General features: G+C 40.5%; 1 protein-coding gene across 2 annotated transcripts in view; it reads right to left on the minus strand.

Moving 5' to 3' along the window:
- LOC149126202 (uncharacterized) overlaps window positions 1–23,347 on the minus strand; it is a 56,062-nt gene that overhangs the window by 12,719 nt on the left and 19,996 nt on the right. Inside the window, exon 5 of one of the 2 annotated variants that reach the window (XM_089335252.1) lies at window positions 10,467–10,560. The exons of the other annotated variant lie outside the window; for it this stretch is intronic. Coding sequence (XP_089191378.1) covers window positions 10,546–10,560 — 15 coding nt within the window. The 3' untranslated portion in view covers window positions 10,467–10,545. Of the gene's footprint in view, window positions 1–10,466; window positions 10,561–23,347 lie in introns of those variants that run through there. 2 annotated transcript variants of the gene reach the window in all.

Here is a 23,347-nt window from a genome sequence, read left to right on the forward strand (position 1 = left end):
GGCAGAACCTTCCTTGCTATGCATTTTCTTACTCATTCAGCCCTGGACATTGGAAGAAAGTTACAAACATTGGAGGCAGCACTGGAGACCCCACTGTCAACCTTGGTGGAGGAGGCCTTCAAGGTCTTCAGTAACCAGTAACCAGAACAAGGTAGAGACGGTGAGCAAAGAGATTGGTTAAAATGGTACAGCTGTTGGCTGCTCTAATTAACCAGCCACTTTAGGAGGACCCGCTATAGGCCCAGAAGATTGGACAAATGGAGAGAAAGTACCAGCCTAGGATGCAACAATTATGCTTATTACAGGAGACAAGGTCACTGGAAGAAGGCATGTCCTGGTTGCCCTGGACTGGAGAGTTCAGACAACCTTGGCAAGAGACCCCTCTTGGCCAGCCTCTAGTGAGTAATGCAGACACTCACCAACTTACAGGGCCCAAGTGCTTGCTTGCATCCATCACTCTAGCAAAGCCTCAACTCATCCTAGATGTGTCACCTAGGGGAACTGAATTCCTTGTGGGCACTGGAGCTACCTACTCTGTCAAGACTCATCTTCTTGGCTCCTCTTCAACCATAGGGGGATTGATGTTAACGTTACTAAGATTTACTTTCCCACTGCCTGTAAAACCAGGTCTATCTCTATAATTCATTCATTTTCATATGTCCCTGAATGCCCTATCCTCTTCTGGGTAGATATCTATTAAGCAAATCCAAGGCCACCATCTCCCCAGAAGGGGACCAGGTCCAGGTGATAATGAGTCCAATCTGTTAGCACCTCTCAACTTTCAGAGCCCAGAGGCTGTCAATGTCCCTGAGAATATTAAAAACCAAATAGACACATCCGAATGAGACATTTCTACCCCTCAGGGAAAGCTTATAATAGGCTCCCTATAGACATAAGTTAAAGGCTGGGGTGGAATATTCTTTGAAGAGAATATTCTTTGAAGATCCTGTCAGAAGACAGAACCCCATCAAACCAGAGTGCTGATTTGTACAGGATCTACAGAAAATAAATGAGGCAGTTATTTCCATCCACCCCGTGGTCCCAAACCCATACACTCTACACACTTACATACCTGGAGAGGCCCAATATAATACTTTCCTATATATAAAGGATGTTTTTTGTGTTTGTGTGTGTGTGTGTGTGTATGTTATCTTTCAATTCGACTCCTAGTATTTTTTTAATCTTTGAATAGAGAAGCCCAGATTCTTGGGAAGCTACATAATACATATGGAATGTGCATCTTCAGGTTTCAGAAATAGCCCTCATATGTTTGGAAACGCTTTGGCAAAAGAGTTAAGGAAGTATGACCTGAAAAATAGTATCTCTTGCAGTATGTAGATGACCAGTCCCTCTCCGTAAGATTTGGTTTGCAAAAAAAAAAAAAAAAAAAAAAACTTAAAATTCTTAGCTTAATGAAGATACAAGGTCTCTCCCTCAAAATAACAGATTTCCCCAGAATGAGCCAAATACTTGGGTTTTATTTTGACCCCAAGGTTTCATGCTCTAGCTGTTGATTGGAGAAAAAAGCAATTTTCCTCTGCCAGTCCCCTAAATCAGGAAACAGCTTCAAGATTTCTGGGAATGACAGGTTTTTGAGCATCTGAATTCTGGATTATGAATTCACAGAAAAATATGAGGTCCTAAATGGTGAGGAGCAAGAATCGCTGTACTGGAACACATAGTGGCAGTGGGCCTTGGAGACCCTAAAGGCAGTAATGGGCCAAGCTGCAGCTCTGGGAATCCCAAACTTAGATAAACCACTCACTATGTCTGCCAAAGGTTGGGAATTGCCTTAGGAGTTTTGACTCAAAGGCCAGGGCATATCCAGAGACTGGGGACTTACTTTCCCAAAATGTTGGACCCTGTGGCTCATGAATGGCCCACCCAGTTGCCCAAGAGCTATGGCTTGCCATTGTCTTTATGGTTAACAAGACCTCTAAATTAATATTTGAAAAACACATAGAGTTACAAAAAGCTCCCCAAGGGTAATGTTAGAGCTCAAAGGGCATCATTGCCTGACAGGAAGAAGCTCGTCTGTCAGATATACCAACATCACCTTAAAAGTCTCTGAGCTCCTAATACTAGTCACCATCCCCCTGATCAGAAAGGAGGCTCTACAACATCAGTGAGTTCAATTATACAATACATCTACTCTAGCAGACTGACCTCCAGGGTGAGCCCTTCAAGATTATGGTTGCTGAATTTTGCCAATAACAGCAGTTTTGTAAAGAGAAGAGTCCAGAAGGCAGGCTACACCATGGCACATTTAAGTGACTCTATGAGGGCAGAGTGCTCTCATCCCAAACTTCAGCCCAAAAGGCAGAACTATTTGCCCTGATCCAGGCCTTACAATTGGGAAATACTAAAACAATTAATATGCTACAATTTATAAACTTCTGTTATTATATGTTCATGCTATTATATGGAAAGAAGAGGAATGTTAATAACCAAAAATACTCTTATAAAACCTTCTTTAAGAAGGCAATGACTTCCTCAACAAATGACAATCATTTACTGTAAGAGCCACCAAAAAGATGGGTTCATTGTGAACCAAGGAAACAGGGCAGAGAATTCTGCTAAACAGAAGGCCAATCTCAGGCTGACAAGGGGCCATCCCTAATGATTGATCCCTCCAAACTTCCTAGCCATCCCCCAGTACTCCCAACAATAATGAGGAGGCTAAAAGATTGGAATGGCAGAAGAGTGTATTAGATGGTTCATCAAAAATGATTAGGGTTAGGGTTAGGGTTAGGGTTAGGTTAGGTTAAGTTCATTAAACACTTCCACAATGCCACTGACCATGGGAGAGATACCTGGCAGAAACTGGACCGCAAGGAAAAGGTCTCAGAAATATCATAAATCAAGTGGCCTTCTCCAATGAAATGTGGGCCTATAATAAATCAGCACAACACACCTGGAGAAGATTGGCAGCTGGATTTTATTGAGAAGCCTATTAGATCAGGACTCATGCACCTCTTGAGATTTGTCAATTCCTTCACAGAATGGGTAGAAGCATTCCTTTCCTGTACTGGGAAGGAAATGGAAGTTTGTAAAGTTCCTCAAAGAGATAATGCATCAATTTGTATTTTCCAAATCCCTCCAGAGTAAAAGCTGCTCTGCCTTTTTAGCAAATGTCACTAAATCCTTTGACCTCACTATGAATACGCTATAAATTACTCACTTCCTGGCATTCCCAGTTCTCTGGAGAGGTTGAAAAATTAATCATATCCTTAAGAAAATCATAACTAAGCTCTACCAAGGGAAGCATAGAACCTAGCCCCTTTGATACAATCTTTGGAAGACCCTTCCTACTAATGACTTCCTCTCCGGTGAGGAATTAGACCAGACTCTAAACCATGTTATAAAATTGGGACAAGTCTGGAGAGCTATTCAGGAACATAGAAACCAAGTATTGCCGACACGCAACAATGAGACATTTTCCTATACCTCAGTCGAGTCAAGAGATAAGGTTCTTCTTGAAACTCAAATGGAAGGGTCTCCCGAAGACCAGTTGTCTACAAAATGAAAACAATCCTGAATAATCTTGCCATGCCTACTGCAGCAAAACTTAGAGAGATCCCAAGCTGGGTCCACATCACCTGATAAAAGCAAGTCCCTGTTTTTAACTTTTATTTAATAAATATGAATTTCCAAAGTACAACTTTTAGATTATAGCAGCTTTTTCTCCCAATAACCTCCTTCCCACCCGCAACCATCCCTTCTCCCTCTCCCTCTCCCTCTCCCATTCCATTCACATCAAGATTCATTTTCAATTCTCTTTATATACAGAAGATCAGTTTAGCATACATTAAGTAAAGATTTCAACAATTTGCACCCACACAGAAACACAAAGTATAAAGTACTGTTTCAGTACTAGTTATACCATTAATTCACAAAGTACAACACATTAAGAACATAGATCCTACATGGGGGGTAAGTGCACAGTGGCCCCTGTTGTTGATTTGACAATTGACACTCTTATTTATGACCTCAGTAATCACCCGAGGCTCTTGTCATGAGCTGCCAAGGCTATGGAAGCCTCTTGAATTTGCCAACTCTGATCTTATTTAGACAAGGCCATAGTCAAAGTGGAAGTTCTCTCCTCCCTTCAGAGAAAGGTACCTCCTTCTTTGATGGCCCATTTTTCCAGTGGGATCTCACTCACAGAGATCTTTCATTTAGGTCTTTTTTTGCCAGAGTGTCTTGGCTTTCCATGCCTGAAATACTCTCATGGGCTCTTCAGCCAGATCTGAATGCCTTAAGGGCTGATTCTGAGGCCAGAGTGCTATTTAGGACAATTGCCACTCTACGAGTCTGCTGTGTATCCTGCTTCCCATGTTGGATTGTTCTCTCCTTTTTAATTCTATCAGTTAGTATTAGAAGTCACTAGTCTTGTTTATGTGATCCCTTTGACACTTAATCCTATCCTTATGATCAATTCTGAACTGAAACTGATCACTTTGACTAGTGAGATGGCATTGGTACATGCCACCTTGATGGGATTGAATTGGAATCCCCTGACACGTTTCTAACTCTACCATTAGGGGTAAGTCCGATTGAGCATGTGCCAAACTATACGTCTCCTCCCTCACTTATTCCCACTCATATTTAACAGGAATCACTTTTCAGTGAAATTTAAACACCTAAGAATAATTGTGTGTTAATTAAGGAGTTCAACCGATAGTATTAAGTAGAATAAAAAATACTAAAAGGAATAAAACAGTAAGTTGTTCTGTGACAGTCAGGACAAGGGCTGATCAAGTCATTGTTTCTCCTAGTGTCCATTTCACTTCAACAGGTTTCCTTTTAAGTGCTCAGTTAGTTGTCACTGATCAGGGAGAACATATGATATTTGTCCCTTTGGGACTGGCTTATTTCACTCAGCATGATGTTTTCCAGATTCCTCCATTTTGTTGCGAATGAACAGATTTCATTGTTTTTTTTTTTACTGCTGTATAGTATTCTATAGAGTACATATCCCATAATTTCCTTATCCAGTCTTCTGTTGATGGGCATTTGGGTTGATTCCATGTCTTAGCTATTGGGAATTGAGCTGCAATAAACATTGAGGTGTAGACAACTCTTACATTTGCCAATTTAATTTCCTTTGTGTAAATTCCAAGGAGTGGGATGGCTGGGTTTTATGGTAATGTTATATTCAGGTTTCTAAGGAATCTCCAAACTGACTTCCATAGTGGCTTTACCAGTTTGCATTCCCACCAACAGTGGGTTAGTGTCCCATTTCCCCCACATCCTCGCCAAAATCTGTTGTTGGTAGATTTCTATATGTGAGCCATTCTAACCGGGGTGAGGTGAAACCTCATTGTTGTTTTGATTTGCATTTCCTTGACACCTAGTGGTCCTGAACATTTTTTCACGTGTCTGTCGATTTCTTCTTTCAAAAAATGTCTATTGAGGTCCTTGGCCCAAAAAAATACTAAAAGCATTTTTAAGTGGGTTGTTTGTTTTGTTGTTGTGGAGTTTTCTGATCTTTTTGTAGATTCTGGTTATTAATCCTTTATCTGTTGCATAGTTTGCAAATATTTTTCCCATTCTGTTGGTTGTCTCTTCACTTTCCTGACTGTTTCTTTTGCAGTACAGAAACTTCTGAATTTGAAGTAATCCTAATTATTAATTTTGGCTTTGACTACCTGTGCCTCTGGGGTCTTTTCCAAGAAGTCTTTGCCTGTGCCTATATCTTGCACGGTTTCTCTGATGTTCTCTAATAATTTGAAGGTGTCAGGTCATAGATTTAGATCTTTAATTCACATTGAGTGGTTTTTTGTGTAAGGTGTAAGGTAGGGGTCTTAAAGCAAGTCCCTTTTAAAGCCCCCAGTGCTCTTCTAGATGAACCTGCCTACTCTTGTGATTCAGTGGAGGACCTGAGATACCTCTTAAAAAAGGACAGAGGAACACTGTTGGGGATGGACACAAGCCTGGTGATAATTATTATGCTTACTTTCTGTGGGCTTCTTCATCCAGAAATGCCTAGGAAGCATTTTTTTTTGCCTTTGCTGGATCTAAAATAGGCATGATTTCAAAATACCTGTTAAGTCTTCTAACTCCTGCTGTTTGAAAACCTTGGAAATCTAACTCCCTTGTCATAATTTCTTGCATAATAGATGAAAGAAACATGTTCATCCTCAACCAATACATAGCTGGCCATTTCATTTCCTTTCTCTCACTAATTCATATCTAAACTTAAGTGTGTAGTGGGGTTCCAGTGGCATTTCACCCCAATCTTCTCACTGCTGTTGAATTTAGGTCCCATGGTAATTCCTTTGCATAGTTAGACCTTACTTATTGCAATAAGACCTCTCTCCTGGATCTATGCAACTAAGTTGCAAAACTCTTGCTGCCTCTTGTGTCCCATGTGGCATTGATGCAGGTGCCAATGAAACTAAATAATCTTTCCATCTAAACATGTCAGCCCGGTGTTCCCCTAACTGAACTCATTGGTGGTGTAAGGAAGGGCACCCAAATAAGAAGCTTTGGATTGGGCAATGTAAGGAATGACCAGAAATAAACAAATCAGACAAGTTGTGGAAAATGATATACAGAGAACCTAACTTGCCAGTAGAGCACCTGTTGCCAAGAGAACTAGCTATTATGGGAGTCTGTCATCAACCTATTGTAGTCATACCTAGGAGTATTGGATAACTCAGTTCATCCAGGCCCAAAAGTCTTGCTCTTTCATTCAAGTACAGACACTGCTTGGGATAGTGTTTGTTTGTTGACCCTTGCATTGCAAGATTCCAGATTACAAAAGACTTTAGCCCTCATCTATTTCCCCTCCCTGATCCTGGCAATGCTTTCACAATTCTCCATATATAGAAGAATGTATGTTCTGGATATGGGGCTTCAGGGAATTTATATTCATAACCAATCTGCTATAAGACCCTGGTCCTCAAATGGGAGAACTAAGAGACCATTGGCTCAATTCTATCTAGAATGGGTGGGTATCAGTGTTGGTAAACTCTTGGAATGGGCTTCATTTACCAAGAAGCAACCATCTGAAATTTAGCAATTCTTAAACAAGTTCAGAGTTGGTGAACTCAAGGGGCTTCCATAGCCTAGGCAGCTCATAGCAAGAGTCTCGGGTGATTGCTGATGTCATAAATAAGAGTGCCAATTGTTAAATCAACAACGGGAGTCACTGAGTACAGGCTCCCCACGTAGGATCTCTGTCCTTAATGTGTTTTACTATGAAACTTAAAAACAACACTACTAGTCGAACAATGCCCTATACCTTGTGCGGTTGTGTGAGTGCAGCCTGTGGAAATCCTTGCTTAGTGTATACTAAGTTGATCTTCAGTATATGAAGGTGATTGAAAATGAAACTCGATGAAGGGCGGGATGGGAGTGGGAGTGGCAGAGGGGAGGGCCGCGGGAGGGAGGGAGGTTGGGGGGGGGGGTGAGCCACAACAATACAAAAGTTGCACTTTGTAAATTCACATTTATTAAATTAAAAAAAAACTTATGAGGGAAAAGCCATTGTAATTCATAAACTGTACTTTGGAAATTTATATTTATTAAATAAAAGTTAAAAAAAAAAGAAATTTAGCCAAGTCTTTAGAGATTCTATCATCTAGTACTGATTATACTCTCACACTTGGAAGTATCAATTGGTTCCTTGGCCAATGTAGTTTGAGACAATGGCCTAACCCTTGACTATTTGTTCATTATGGTTGAGTTTGTGCACCTATTGTTACTACTACTACTATTGTCACTACTAACACCTGTTGTTGTACCTGGATAAATACCATGGAGGAAGTTAAGATGAATATTAAAAGAATTCTATAAACAGCTAGAATGGCTTCAGGAATTTGGTCCAAAAAAAAGATGTAGCTTCAATTGTTAGGAAGCCATTAAAGGGATCATCTCCAATTTTACTTGCTTTTTACCCTTCATAGAACCTCTGGTCACTGTCCTGCTGTTACTAATCTTTAGTCCCTGTGTTTTTAGGCATTTTTTAAACTTTGTATCTTCTAGGCTCCAACAATTCCACATCAGGCTGATGTTAGACCATGGTTTCAATGCACCCCTCTATCAGAAGTACCCACCAAGTCCTTACAAGTCACTAGGACAGACAGCAAGAGATTTTTATGGCCCCAAGATTTCAGCTGTTCCTCCTCATCAGGAGGCATCAACAAAAGACAAGATCTTAGCCCACTCTCCCTAAGAAGAAGGAAGAAAAAAAATCTCTCAGGGTGAATAAGATAGGGTGGAAACAGGACTCATAAAATCAGGCCCTCCCAAGCAGACATACCAGATATGTACCCATATCCCACCTAAGTATGTATCCGTCTTTGACCATTGCTTGTTCCACCCAGTCTAAACTAATCAGAAGCAAGGTGCATCCACACCCTAACTGTAAAAGGGACTTCTCCCACCCAATAAAAACTTCTGCTTAATTCCCTTTGGAGAGGCAGCTGGTAGAAGCTGTTCCCACAGTGCCATATCCCTTGTGCTCAAGCATAAACTCCCCCAAAAAAACTATCTGGGTTGAAAGTTGGCCTCTTATCAAATTCTATTAGTAGATAATCCCAGGTAAACATCCATGGCTCCCATGTAGATTACTTGGATTGAGTTCCTGGCTTCTATTTTTGACCTGACACATCACTCACTAACTATTGAGGGAATTTGAGAACTGCACCAGCAGATGAGATGTCTCTCTCTCTCTCCTTCTCTCCCTCTCCCTACCCCCGTATGTGTGTGTGTGTGTGTGTGTGTGTATCCCTCTCCCTCTCTTCCTCTCTCTCAAATAAAACAAATAAATAAAAATTTTAAAATTCCAATGAATATTCTGAGACATAAATAATGTTTCAAAATTTATTATTGAGCCGGCGCCATGGCTCAATAGGCTAATCCTCCACCTTGTGGCGCTGGCACACCGGGTTCTAGACCCAGTCGGGGCACCCACCGGATTCTGTCTCGGTTGCCCCTCTTCCAGGCCAGCTCTCTGCTATGGCCTGGGAGTGCAGTGGAGGATGGCCCAAGTGCTTGGGCCCTGCACCCCATGGGAGACCAGGAAAAGCACCTGGTTCCCGGCTTCGGATCAGAGCAGTGCGCCGACCGTGGCAGCCATTGGAGGGTCAACCAACAGCAAAGGAAAACCTTTCTCTCTGTCTCTCTCTCTCACTGTCCACTCTGCCTGTAAAAAATAAATAAATATATATTTATATATTATTGAGTCACGAAAGGAAAAAAATCCAAGTACTGATGAATAAATATGAGATTTCAAACCAAATAAAAAGGATATTTTACTACTTTTAAGTAGCAAGAGGAAAATAAATAGAGAAAAATGATATTTTCTTAGTCATTAACAAGGCATTGGCCCCAAGTATTTCACAGATTCACTATAGTATTTAAATTGCAAGAGTGTTTTGCTAATTCTAAACATAATACACGATAGCTCTTACGTGTATAAAATGTACAATTGTAGACTTCAGAGTGAATGGTGCTGCCAGAGGCCTAAGTCAGCTGGGACACTGTCCATGCTGTGAAGATGCTGCACAGTCAGCTCCTGAGATTCAGCCTGACTTTCCTCCCAACTCTGTCGGTAACTGAAGAAACATCTGCTGTGCCATAAGAAGGAGTTAGCTTTACATCTTAGGGCCATTATAGGAAGAGTAATTAACAACCTCATTGTCTGGAATGATTAATGACCCCAGTGTTTGCCTCTCCCAGCATAGAGGTACTGTGGGAATGTGGGAGTGCAGTCTACCACCTGAAAATAACCAAGTCTATAACTATGACAAGGTATCCTTCTCTGATTTTAATGTGAATAGCATCCATGGCATCAATCTGTCTTGTTTAAGCCTGGCTCAATGCACCTGCCCACCTGTAGGAAAAAGTATAAAACTTGTAGCCAAACAGAAGCTTACAAAAAAAATTCAGACTGCTTCTGGTTTTAAGTACTCATTTTGACTCACAGATGAAACTCCAGATTTGATTATCCAACCAGGCTGATTATTTCAGTCACAAGACTGATCAGAAATATTCCTTTCTCTTCTCCATTGACCAGCTGATTCCTGCTATTCATTAATTCTACAAAATATTTTCTGTGCTAACATATTTGTAAGTATTACTTATTTGCACAAATGGGATCATACTATATTTTCTTTTCTGAAACATGTGTTTCAAGCCATAAATGGATGTATCACTGATATCTTCATTGGATTTTCACCAATAAAATATATCACAGATATCTACATATTATGAGTACATAGTAGAGACCTACAATTCTTTCTGAAAACTTCATAGTATATTCTACTACATGGATATATTCTAAGTTATTTGATCCATTCTTATTAATGAATAAGTGTATTATTTCCCTTTTTAAATTTTCTGCCTGTTAAAAATGTCAGTGCTATATCGCTATATCCATCCCACTCTTGAGAATTTACCCAAATAAAATGAAATCAACATATGAAAGTTATCTGTACCTCCATGTTTACTGCAGCTCCATTCACAATAGCTAAGATATAGAATCAATCCAGATGTCCATCAACTGATGACTGGATAAAATGTGATATATATACACTATGGAATACTCAGCTGTAAAAAAAAAAAGAATGAAATTCTTTCACAACAAAATATATGCAACTGAAAATCATTATACTAAGTGAACTAAGCCATTCCCAAGAAGACAAATATCATATGTTTACCCTTATCTGTGGTAACTAATAGAGTACAAAAAAATGCAATGTATAGGAGTGAAATTCACATTTTCAGCTTCGAAGATTGTTTACAGCCCTTCTCCCTAGTGTTGAGGAATGGTGTTTTTTTCTTACTATTTGTTGAATTCTTTACTTACTGGAGGGTTAACTTTCTTATTATAAAATAAACAAAGTGTGTCATTGCAAAAATCAAAATAAAGAATAAGAAAGGAAAGAGGAAAGAGGGTGGGAGCATGGGCAGGATGGAGTGTAGGATGGGAAGGATCACTATGCTCCTAAATCTGCATATATGAAATACTTGGATTTGTTCACCTTATATAAACAAAAAATTAAAAAGGTTTATTACTCATGTGAACACTTCCTGGAAACTGAATTCCTGGTTTAAAACTGGTTGTCCATTTTAGTGGGTAGATATTGTATGGGTAGATACTGTAAACCAAAAGTCTCTGAGAAAGAACCAGTTTGAAATCTTAGCAGAAGGATAAATGAGTACCTTTATCCATATATCTCAGCAATCCTGGGTGTTATCTTTTCACCTGTGTCAATATGGAATGTATAACAGGATTTTTAAGCTAAGTAATGACCCTTGAGATGAAAATTACTTACTATTTTTCAAGAGCAGGGCAGGATACCTCCTGCCATCACTAATTTTCAATGTTATACTGGAAGTTCTAGCTAATGTAAAAGAGAAAGAAAAGAAATCCAAGTATAGCTACCTGGATTAAGAAGGAAGAAATAAAGCTGTCTTTGTTCAAAGATGACATGATCTTCTACATATAAATCCAAAAGAAATGACAAAAACTAATAAAACTTCCAAAACTAATAAAAAATTATATTAAGGTTGTGAAACTGTGAACAATGAGATCAAAACTTTTTTTTCTTTACAGTAAAGAAGTACTGTGGGTTGAGCCCCAGCTTGTGAGACCAGCATCTCATATGCGTGCCAGTTCAAATCCTGGCTATTCCCTTTCCAATCCAGTTCCTTGCTAATGCACCTGAGAAAGCTGCAGAAGATGGCCCAAGTGCTAGCTCCTGCTACCCATATGGGAGACGAGGACGGAGTTCCAAGCTACTGGCTTCAGCCTTGCCCAGACCAGTTCTTTTGGCCATTTGGGGAGTGAATCAGTGGATGAAAGGTTCTAATTCTCTTTGTCTCTCCCTCTCTGTCACACTGCCTTTAAAATAAATAAATAAATAAATAAATAATTTTTAAAAAAATAATCATTAAGAGACTGTTTTAGTTTCTGTCAGCTAAAGTCCATTAGATACCTCTCAAACTTCAGATGTGAGAGAAATTTAATAATTTTAATACTAAAAATATTAAATGCCTTTTTTGGAAAGGAAAATCAGAAATAATGAACCATTATATATGTGTACAAAAGCACAAAAGAAACACACCCCTCCTAGACACAGAAAAGGAAGCTGCCTGTGACTCCCTCCAAGGCTGGACTCACTTTTAAAATAATTTCTTAGGACACTAGATTTTACTGTGTAGGCTACACTTACATCACTGCTGTGGAATCACCACAGAGCACTATTTGCCAGCCACAAGTCACCCGACAGCAGCTCAGTTTCACTACTCAGCACCCCAGATCTCTTCACTTTTAAACATTCATCAGAAAATTTCAATCAATTAGTAAGTTAGATGAGATATTTATTTATTTATTTATTCCCCCCAAAGAAGTCTTTTATTTAAGGTATGTAAACTTTTTGCATTTCTCAAGTACAATTTTAGGAATATAGTGATTCTTCCCACCATACCCACCCTCCCACCTACACTCCCACCCCTTCTTCTCCCTTCCCCACTCCCAGTCCCATTCTCCACTAAGATTCATTTCTGATTAGCTTTACACACAGAAGACCAACTCTAAGTACAGAGTTCAACAATTTGCATGGAAAATAGCAAAATGAAACAAACAAACAAAAAAAACTGCTCCTCAACAGTCGACACAAGGGCCATTCAAAGTCATTGCATCCTGAAGTTAATTTCATTTTTTTTTGTTTTTGTTTTTTTTGGACACTTAACTTTAAAGAAGCACCCAGGCCGGTGCCGTGGCTCAATAGGCTAATCCTCCACCTGCAGCGCCAGCACCCCAGGTTCTAGTCCCAGTTGGGGCGCCGGATTCTGTCCCGGTTGCCCCTCTTCCAGGCCAGCTCTCTGCTATGGCCAGGGAGTTCAGTGGAGGATGGCCCAAGTGCTTGGGCCCTGCACCCCATGGGAGACCAGGAGAAGTACCTGGCTTCGGGTCAGCGCAGTGTGCCAGCCACAGCATGCTGGCCACAGCGTGCTGGCCACAGCGGCCATTTGGGGGTGAACCAGTGGAAAAAAGGAAGACCTTTCTCTCTGTCTCTCTCACTGTCCACTCTGCTTGTCAAAAAAAAAAAAGAAAGAAAAAAAGAAGCACCCAAGAGTGAAACATCTTTTGTGATCACTTAGACATAATTATAATGTAACTCTTTCAGGACAGAGGTCCTACATGGGAAATTAGTGCACAGTGACTCTTGTTGTTAATTTAATAATTAACACTCTTAATATATCACATCAATGATCAACTTAAGCTCTTGATGTGAGCTTCCAAGGCTATGGAAGCCTTTTGAATTCCCAATCTCCGTCAGTATTTAGAGAAGGCAGTAAGCAAAATGGAAGTTATCTCCCCCCTTCAGAAAAAAGTACCTTCTTCTTTGATGACTGCTTCTTTCCATTGGGATCTCACCCACAGAGGTCCTTCATGTAGGACATTCTTTGCCACATTGTCTTGGCTTTCCATGCCTGAAATGCTCTCATGGGATTTTCAGCCAGACCAGAATACCTTAAGGACTAATTCTGAGGTCAGAGTGCTATTTAAAGCGATTGCCATTCTATGAGTCTGCCTTGTGGACTGCTTCCCACGTTGGAGCACTCTCCTCTTTCTTTTAATTCTATTTCTTATTATCACCAGACCCTTAATCTTATCTATATGATCACTTCAACACTTAAGGTGGTATTTTTACCTCCCAGCTTAAGGGGATATGGGGTCCCATGGTGCAGGCTCATCCTGCAATGCTACACTATTAGGATAGTGGGGCAACAACATTCTTTGACAAGAAGCACCAGAGACAGTTTTGGTGAACATGTCCATTAATTAACAATCAGGCACAAGCTTTTAAAAAAAGACAAAGGGGAGTAGCTAATTCAGGGTAGCAACACTAATTCTATAGGATAAAGCAGTTACTGGCACCTCTATACTTCTCCAATCAGCTTGAAGGTCACTTAACCTATGTAGCCTTCCAGGTGCTCTTTTGGGGTCTGGGCCACACCCAGGAGCTGTTTACCTAGTTGACAATTATAAGGCCCTTCAACAGGAAGTGGGTGTGAGAGAAATGTGCCTGGGGCTCCTGCCACCTGCCAGCAGTCAGGTCATATGTGGCTCTCAGTGTACTGAGCCCCCAACCAGGGTCTTTCCTGGGAGGCATTGTGTGCTATGCCCTCATAACCTCCTGCATGGGCTAGGCAGGCAGTCTCCCAGCCAGGCACAGGACCCACACCATGGCAAATTTTTAAACTGTACCCTTAGAAGCAAGTCCATAGGAATTCATGCAGAAATATACAGCTTTACAGATGAGCTCTTATTCCACAGCTCAGAATCTATTTTTCCCAGTCCTGAACCTTTTCCAAAAATAAAGACAGCTGGAACATTCCATCCATTCTTGGTGCTCTGCCATAGAATTACTAGAAGGTTTTAAATTTTAATAGGATTTACAGGTTTTTGGATCTTTTTCCCCTGAGTAAGCTTTAACTCCCATGACTAATTTCTAGCACACATTACATATTTGTTCAATAAATAAATAGCAAAATACAGTGAAGGATGAATATACATTTATATATATGAAAGTCCCCCAAACAATATTAGGGGAACTCTAAATGTAAGAAAATGTACAGTTTTTGGAGAGAGATTTGTAGAAGTTTCCTTAGGCTGGGTTGCAGAAGACATTTGTGTTTTGTTTCAGTCATACAGGGTGGGGACTCTGCCTTAAATTTTGCTGTCTTGGGACAAGAAGTTAAGGTGCTGGTTAGGACACCCACCTCCCACATGGAAATGCTTGGGTTCCGTTCCTGGCTCTGATTCCTGACTCCAGTTATTGGCTAATGCAGTCCCTGGGAGGCAGCAGATGATTGCTGAAGTATTTGGGTTCCTGCAGCCAAGGTGACAGGGCTGGATTGACTTCCAGACTTCCAGCTTTGGTCAAAGCCCAGTCACTGTAGTCATTTAGGGAGTGAAGTAGCAGACAGAATCAATCTCTCTCTCTCTCTCTCTCTCTTCTCTCTTCTCTCTCTCTCTCCTTCTCTCTGTGCTTTCCTGTCTCTGTGTCTCTCAAATACATTAAAAGTAAGAAAATCTAACAGTTGAAAGAAATTAGTTTTATGAGTTTATTCATAGGTAAAAAGAGCCCTAGGAAAGAGTTACACTAATTAAATGTAGAAAACTCAAATTAAGAAAGAAAAATGAAATCATCTCACAGTGACTTCCTGGAGCTCTCTCCAGGAAGGGAGGTCCTCTCCCTCCCCCAGCTCTCTCTGCTAATAGGAAGGTGAATTCCCAGTTCCAGCTGAGTAGTCACATTTCTCATGCCCCAGCTGGCCCAACATCAGATGCGTTGTCTCAGCCTCTCCCTCACCAGCACTTTGTCCCACAACCTGACTGTTAGGGGAGGGTATTGGCAGAGAATTCTCTGAGAAAGAAATCCAACTTCAGAAAGAAGCAGAGAAAGGAGCTAGAAATTTCAGTCAATGTTGAGTCTCCAATTCCAATAAATTACAAAAACTCCAACCACAGCCGCTGAGAACTGAGCCCAGGACTGCTCCATACTCGGCAGAACCCAGTGCAAAATGAAATTGTGGTGCACCTGGTTCGAAAGCAGTAGACACTCTTTAGGTATTAAAATAGGATCCATCATACTTTGTTGCCTGATTTGTTTGCTTGTTTTTTTCTTTTTAAACATTTTATTAAAATGCAGTACGCATACCAAGAAATGCACAGAAGTGTACAGATCAATGAGGGTTTTTTGTCATCTGATCACACTCATAACCAACACCTGACTTGAGCCAGTCCTTAAGTCTTTGGTCCACTCTCAACTGTCTATCAGCCTTCCCTTTTAAAACACAAATTCAAAGATAAATTATGAAGAATGGTAAAAAGTCCCAATATAAAGACAGTATCTATGTCAGAGGTAATAGATATGGCATTACCTGATAGGTCTATTAGTCACTATATACATTTCTGATGTACCTCAGTGTAGTCCATGAATGTACAATTACTATGTGCCAATTTAAAATATAAACATCAGGGATGGAGTTGTAGCACAGCAGGTTAAACCACTGCCTGCAATTCGATCATCCCATATGAGCACCAGTTCGAGTCCTGGTTGTTCCAGTTCCAATCAAGGTCTCTGGTGGTGTGCCTGGGAAAGCAGTAGAGCATAGCACAAATGCTTGAATCCCTAACACCCATGTGGGAGACTCAAATGTAGTTCCAAGCTCCATACTTTGGCCTCGCACAGACCCAGCCATTGTAGCCATTTGGTGAGTGAATCAGTGGATGGAACATACCTCTCTCTCACTCCCCTCCCAATAACTCTGCCTTTCAAATAAATAAATAAATCATAAATCATAAATACACACACATATACATATAAACATGGAGGAAAAACAGAGAAAGTCACCAGAAAGTGAAAATACAAAAAAATCTCAAAATGGCAATCACTGAGCATTATGTCCCACATTCTACCCTTCTGCACTGCAATCATGCTAAGCTTCCCAGCTGCAATACCTGAGTCCCTACTACACCCCTCAGAGCTCTTCTCCCTAAACTAGGCTAAGTTAATTTCTGCTGCTTGTTCCCAGGAGGGTTCTGATTAATACATCAAGGTTCACATTTGTACACCAACAGGCAAAAATTATGCATTTTACAAAGGCCATGAAACTGGATCATAATGATAGGTCTAAGAGTCAAAGGGATCACATAAACAAGACTAGTGACTGCTAATACTAACTGACAGAATAAAAAAGGGAGAGAACGATCCAACATGGGAAGCAGGATACACAGCAGACTCATAAAATGACAGATATCCTAAACAGCACTCTGGCCTCGGAATCAGCCCTTAAGGCATTTGGATCTGGCTGAAGAGCCCATGAGAGTATTTTAGGCATGGAAAGCCAAGACACTCTGACAAAAAAAAAAAAAAAAAAAAAAAAGCCTAAATGAAAGATCTCTGCAAGTGAGATCCCAGTAGAAAGAACAGGCCATCAAAGAAGGAGGTACCTTTCTCTGAAGGGAGGAGAGAACTTCCACTTTGACTATGGCCTTGTTGAAATAAGATCAAAGTCGGCAAGCTCAGGGGGCTTCCATTGCCTTGGCAACTCATGACTAGAGCCTGGGGAGATTGCTTACGCCTTAAACAAGAGTGTCAATTTGTTAAGTCAACAACAGGAGTCACTGTGCACTTACTCCTCATGTGGGATCTCTGTCCTTAATGTGTAGTTCAATGTGAATGAATGCTATGACTAGTGCTCAAACAGTATTTTACACTTTGTGTTTCTGTGTGGGTGCAAACTGATGAAATCTTTACTTAATATATACTAAATTGATCTTCTATATATAAACATAATTGAAAATGAATCTTGATGTGAATGGAATGGGAGAGGAGAGGGAGAGGGAGAAGGGAGGGTTGCGGGTGGGAGGGAAGTTATGGGGGGGGGGATCCAATGTAATCCATAAACTGTAGTTTGGAAATGTATATCTACTAAATAAAAGTTAAAAAAAAAACCTGTACCATGAACCAAGGAAGGAAGGAAGGAAGGAAGGAAGGAAGGAAGGAAGGAAGGAAGGAAGGAAGGAAGGAAGGAAGGAAGGAAGGAAGGAAGGAAGGAAGGAAGGAAGGAAGGAAGGAAGGAAGGAAGGAAGGAAGAAAGAAAGAAAGAAAGAAAGAAAGAAAGAAAGAAAGAAAGAAAGAAAAGAAAAGAAAGAAAGAGGTAAGGTCTACAGTTTCTTGGTAAGGTTTTATTTTCTGCTCTAGGGAAAATATGTCTTTCTAAGTCACCTGGAACTTTGCTGTACTAAAGAAATATTGAAAAATTCTGGCTCATCTTTATTTTATTTACAATTTCCATATAGAATAGCACACACTTGTCTTCACAATAATAAATGTCATCATTAATTAGACCAATTTTATTAAATTATATCCATATTGCCTCCTTGAGAATTTTTTCATATTATTTAAACAGCTTTCTTCCCAGGGTCATCAGTAACAAGTTATCCCTGAAGGTGATTTTCCTCATTTCATTTCACCATCAAGTACTAAGTGCACAACCTGTTTGTGCAGACATCATTCTTGCACAAACTATAGAAGCTGCTAAAATGTCATCTTTAGGAACCTGCTATTGGAAGGCCTGCCTCCCCCATAGTTCATGCCTTCAGGGACACTGCTTGAATCAAAAAGGTACATATTTGGCAGAACCCATTTATCAACACAAACTTATAATGTTGAATGGAAGATTCTGCAATAAGCCAGGAGAGATTTTTCCCAGTTTGCTCTCCGAAGGACTAGCACCTTTGACTATTTAATAATAATAATTTGACTTCTTATCATTAATCTAAAGATGGATTTCCAGACTACTAAAATTGATATATTCCCCATCAATTTATGTGAGAGTTCAATATTGCTGGCTCTGAGCCTTACTGGTCAAACACTAATGACAGGCAGGATTAGGAAGTGGAGAAGAAAGGAAGCCCCTGAGATCGAAGAATAACATTCAAATTATGCCATGAGTTCAAAAAACTAATAAACCTTTAATCAGATTTGATAATTAAACTTTTAAGATTAACAAAATTTGTGAATAACAACAAGCAGATGTTCTCATCCAGAATTTCATTCATTTATCAAATATAGCAACTTTTAAATTGTACTTGTGAATTCATAACATTTATTAATGATATCATCAATCATAGAAAGACACTGAATGACCACATATTAAAACAATTGGATGACTTGCTAATTTGAAGAGGAAAAAAATTGTGCTTTGAGATGCTGTTTTTGGGTCACTGTACAGGTTTTTATTAGAGAACATTCATACCAATCACTTCATCATCTTTTCCATCCATCATCAATGTGTCTTACTCTTAGGGTCGCCTTCCACCTGGAAGACAGCTTCATCAGCTCAGGTTTTCCCTTGATGTTCGACTGCCCTTCGCTACCCATCTGTGTTCTTAAGACAATTGTTATTAAGATAAAGTAATGTATACCTTCAATACTTTTTGAACTTTCATGAAACCATGTAACAAAGAATAAAAATAAATATAGAAACAATTCAGTTCAGCCATTACAAGGTGAAAATAAGTATTTTAGCAAGTATATCAGAGGATATATCAGTATAGGATACTTTGTGCAACATTCTTGGTACAAGAAGTGTTTCGGATTTCAGATTTCTTTCAGAATGGGGACATTTGTATGTACATCACAAAATGTCTTACGGGTGGGACCTAAATCTAAAGATGAAATGCATTTGTGCTTCACACGCATCATATACACATAGGTGAAAGTAATAGCACACAGCTGTTTTATTTGGCTGAGTTTTGCTTGCAACTCAACATATGAGGTCAGGTGTGGAATTTTCCACTATAGCATTATATCAGTGCTCATGAAGTTTTGGATTTTGGGACACTTTGTATTTCATATTTTTTCTAACTAGGGATGATCAACAAGCAATTGGCTTATAAATTCATTAATCATACCTCATCTAGAAATGTAAATAAAATGGTACTGACATTTTTTTAAAAAATGCCCTTTGCTTTTAAAGAATATTACCAAGTTGCTGAATAAGTCTAGCTTTACTTTAAAAAGAGAACTTATGGGGCCGTCGCTGTGGAGTAGCGGGTGAGACCACCACCTGCAGTGTCAGCATCCGATGTGAGCGCCAGTTCAAGTCCCATCTGCTCCACTTCTGATCCAACTCTCTTCTGTGGCCTGAGAAAGCAGTAGAAGATGGCCCAAGTGCTTGGGCCCCTGCACCCATGTGGGAGAACTGGAAGAAGTTCCTGACTTCTGGCTTCGGATCAGCGCAACTCCGGCTGTTGCAGCTATTTGGGGAGTGAATCAGCAGATGGAAGACCTCTCTCTCTCTCTCTCTCTCTCTCTGCCTCTCCTTCTCTCTTGTGTAACTCTGAATTTCAAATAAATGAATAAATCTTTAAGAGAGAGAGATAGAGAACTCAAATGTGTTAGCCAACTCAATCTATTATAATAAAATACTATAGACTGAGTAGTTTAAGCAACAGATATTTATTTCTTAAAATTTTGGAAACTGGAAAGTTCAAGATCAAGGTGCCAATTAATTAATCCCTGGTTGGGGGTCCTATACCCTGTTTTCATATAGCCACATTTGTGTTGCAACCTCACATGGAGGAGAAAAACAAAGCTAGCTCTACCCCTTTTCTTACAAGGATGCTAATCCCATCATAAGAGTACCTCACAATACATGACAAATAAATCATTTGCAAAGAAAACGTTAATTTAAAGTGAATATATATATATATATGTCATGAAGATGAATGCATTATATTAGAAAATGCTGAAGGTGATGCAGAATAGATAAAATTGTCTAATAGGAAGCTGAAATGTAGAAACAAAGATGCAAGCTCACAGGCACATCATTAAATCTTTCCTTCTAAAAGTTGAATAGGTTTAGATAGATACTCCCCTTTCACTTTGAGGCCAGTGATTTTACAACATAATTCTATATAGTTATAGTGATTAGTGAGTTAGGACTACTATAATTTGAAAAAAATGAGAAAAGATTATAACCTCAGAAGGAATTGTGGCAATGCAACAATCTAAGTGCCTGGGTCCGGTGCTTGGCATAGAAGATAAAGCTGCCACCTGTAGACATGCCATATGAGCACCGGTTCAAGTCCCAACTGCTCCACTTCCAATCCAACTCTCTGCTATTGTATCAACACCATTGTTGATACAACTGGAGGAAGGGATCAGTGACCCGGATCCCTCAGGACAGTGGGGCACCTGCTCACTTAGAGGCAAAAAAAAGGCATCTCTCTTCCTCCCCTTCTCCCTGCTACAAAAGAGACCTGCAGCCAACAGTAGGAAAGCAGAAGATGGCCCAAGTATTTGGACCCCCGCACCCATGTGGGAGACTCAGAAGAAGCTCCTGGCTCCTGGCTTCAGATCAGCACAGCTCTGGCCATTGCAGCCAATTTGGGAGTGAACCAGCAGATGGAAGACCTCTCTCTCTCCCTCTCTCCCCCTCCCTCTCCCTCTCTCCTTCTCTACCTCTGCCCCTACCTCTACCTCTCCTTCTCTGTGTAACTCTGACTTTCAAATAAATAAATAAGTCTTTAAAAAATCGAGTCTAAGTGAGAAGAAAAATTATTTAATTTGAACAATAAGTAAATGTTATTAAAGCAATATGAGTGGCAATATGGTGGAATAATATCAGATGCAAGTTTTCCCTGACTGGAGAATTCTTGAAGCACTTGAGCAAAAGACTTGTAGGAATGATTTCTCCAAAATGAGTCAATGAATTTCAACTAATATAATATATGCCTAGTGCTGTGGTTTTATACAATTTATTTCACCAAATAACACAGATGCTTACAGCCAAAGTAGAGTGGAAGTTTGATCTAATTAATGTGTCTGAGGTAGGAACTTTGAGGGGTGATCACATTGGGTTAGGTTGCTAGGGCAGAGTCTTGGTGGTTGAGTCCTGGTGGTTTTATAAGGAGACAGCACCAGGATGAGTGTGCTCACTGTCTCTCTTGGCTTCCTGGCTTACCATGTGATTAGTCCCCCACCATTGTTTGACCTCACCAAATCCCCAAATTAATGGGATTGTGAACTTCCAAAACTAAGAGCTCCTTCCTTCATAAGTATCTCCTCTTCGATATTTGTTATCATGATGAAAAGCTGAAAACTACATGTACTTTGTCATTTAGATTCTGAATATCCTATGCACTAACCATGATTAAACCAATATTTCTCAATGATCAGCATCACAAGAATATCGCAAATAGAATCTTCCTGGTTGATTCTTCAGAAAAATGAAAGCAATGTCTAAAAATAATTATATTATTTTCCATACCAAAATAGTATTCTTTCTTTTCATATGAGTGGTTCTTGAGTGTCTTTCCAGTTTTGTCTATATTTTCCAATCAGTTATAAGAACAGTTCAGGATATGTATACAGACATGTATGTTATCACCACAAATCAGAAAATATGAGTTTTTAAGAAAGTTATTTTCAGGGAGTTCCAAGATGGTGGAATAGCGACAGGGAAGTCTGATTTAGGCTGGGCAAAATCAATATTCAAAAAGTAGAGAAAGTACACTTTCAGGGTAAAGCTGCAGGAGACCTGCAGTGGGAAGTCCTGCAAAAGCAGTAGAAATGGCCTGGACCTGTGCATAAAGCAGGCACATAGCAAAAGACCCAGCAACTTGGATCCAGGGAGGAAGGTGCCCACCCTGGCAAACCAGGTGAGATTGGACTCCGTGGGCCCACACCATTGTTGATACAACTGGAGGAAGAGATCAGTGACCCAGATCCCTCAGGACAGTGGGGCACCTGCTCACCCAGAGGCAAAAAAAGGTACATCTCTCTTCCTCCCCTTCTCCCTGCTACAAAAGAGACCTGCAGCCAGCTGTGGGAAGGCTGATGCCATTTTTGGACACAGGCAGGTAGTGGCTACCCCAGCTTGTATGCACACACCCAGAAATTATTGGAGTTACCCTCCCCCAGCAGGGGCAACCACAGCAGTTCAAGTGCAACTGAGGAAGACAACTCCACCCCACAAGCTGCACCCACCCAACAACAGGAGGGGAAGGGGAGAAATCCCTATGGAAGGGAAGTACTGCCTGTGGGACTCCCCTCTGCACCCAGCACAACTGTGAAGTGACCAGCACTGTGGCTGGCAGGTATTTTGCATGCCTGTGAACCAAAGATCTTACCAGAGAGAAAAATTCGTGTTCCCCACTGATGTAGAATCTGGTTGGGAAGGTCAGATTCGATCCAGGGGGCTGAATCACACACAGACAGTGGCTCTGGGAACACCTTAGTTTCCTTGTGGACAGGATGGGCTAACAGGGCCAAGTGGCCCCTCTGGCACTCCTTGACCTAGAGAGCCCTGGGTGCTGAGACTGAGAAAACACTGTGGCTGTGTGAGAGGAGGCAGGGTGTAGCTGGGTTCTGGGTTATCATAGAGTGCTGCTGCACACTCGAAGAGCTCCTTGGTTTCCTAGAACAGCTCATAGAAGAGGGAACCATGCTCACAGGAAGGACTCTGCAGATCATATGTGTGCTTCATATGGCAGTGCAAATGAGTGTTGAACACACTGGGGGCTAACACTTGGGCATTCCTCAGCTTGGAGTAGAACTGGTGGTAGCACCAACAGAAGTGACCATCGCTCTTCACTCAGCTAACCAGAGGAGAGCTACCATGACCAACTTGGGTGTTACCCTGGATACTCACCCCATCCTGGAGCACTGAACAGAGCTCCTTGGCTATACCAACCACATGTGTCTTGATATTGACTGAAAGTGTAGATGTTCCATTAAACCACAGAGGCATAAATCAAAGAAAAAGGCGACCAGATGAAAAAAAAATTCTACAAATGCCTAAAAAA

Source organism: Oryctolagus cuniculus, chromosome 6, assembly GCF_051225735.1.
Source record: "Oryctolagus cuniculus isolate XC-2025 breed Fujian yellow rabbit chromosome 6, ASM5122573v1, whole genome shotgun sequence".
In the NCBI taxonomy this organism is placed as follows: Eukaryota; Metazoa; Chordata; class Mammalia; order Lagomorpha; family Leporidae; genus Oryctolagus; species Oryctolagus cuniculus.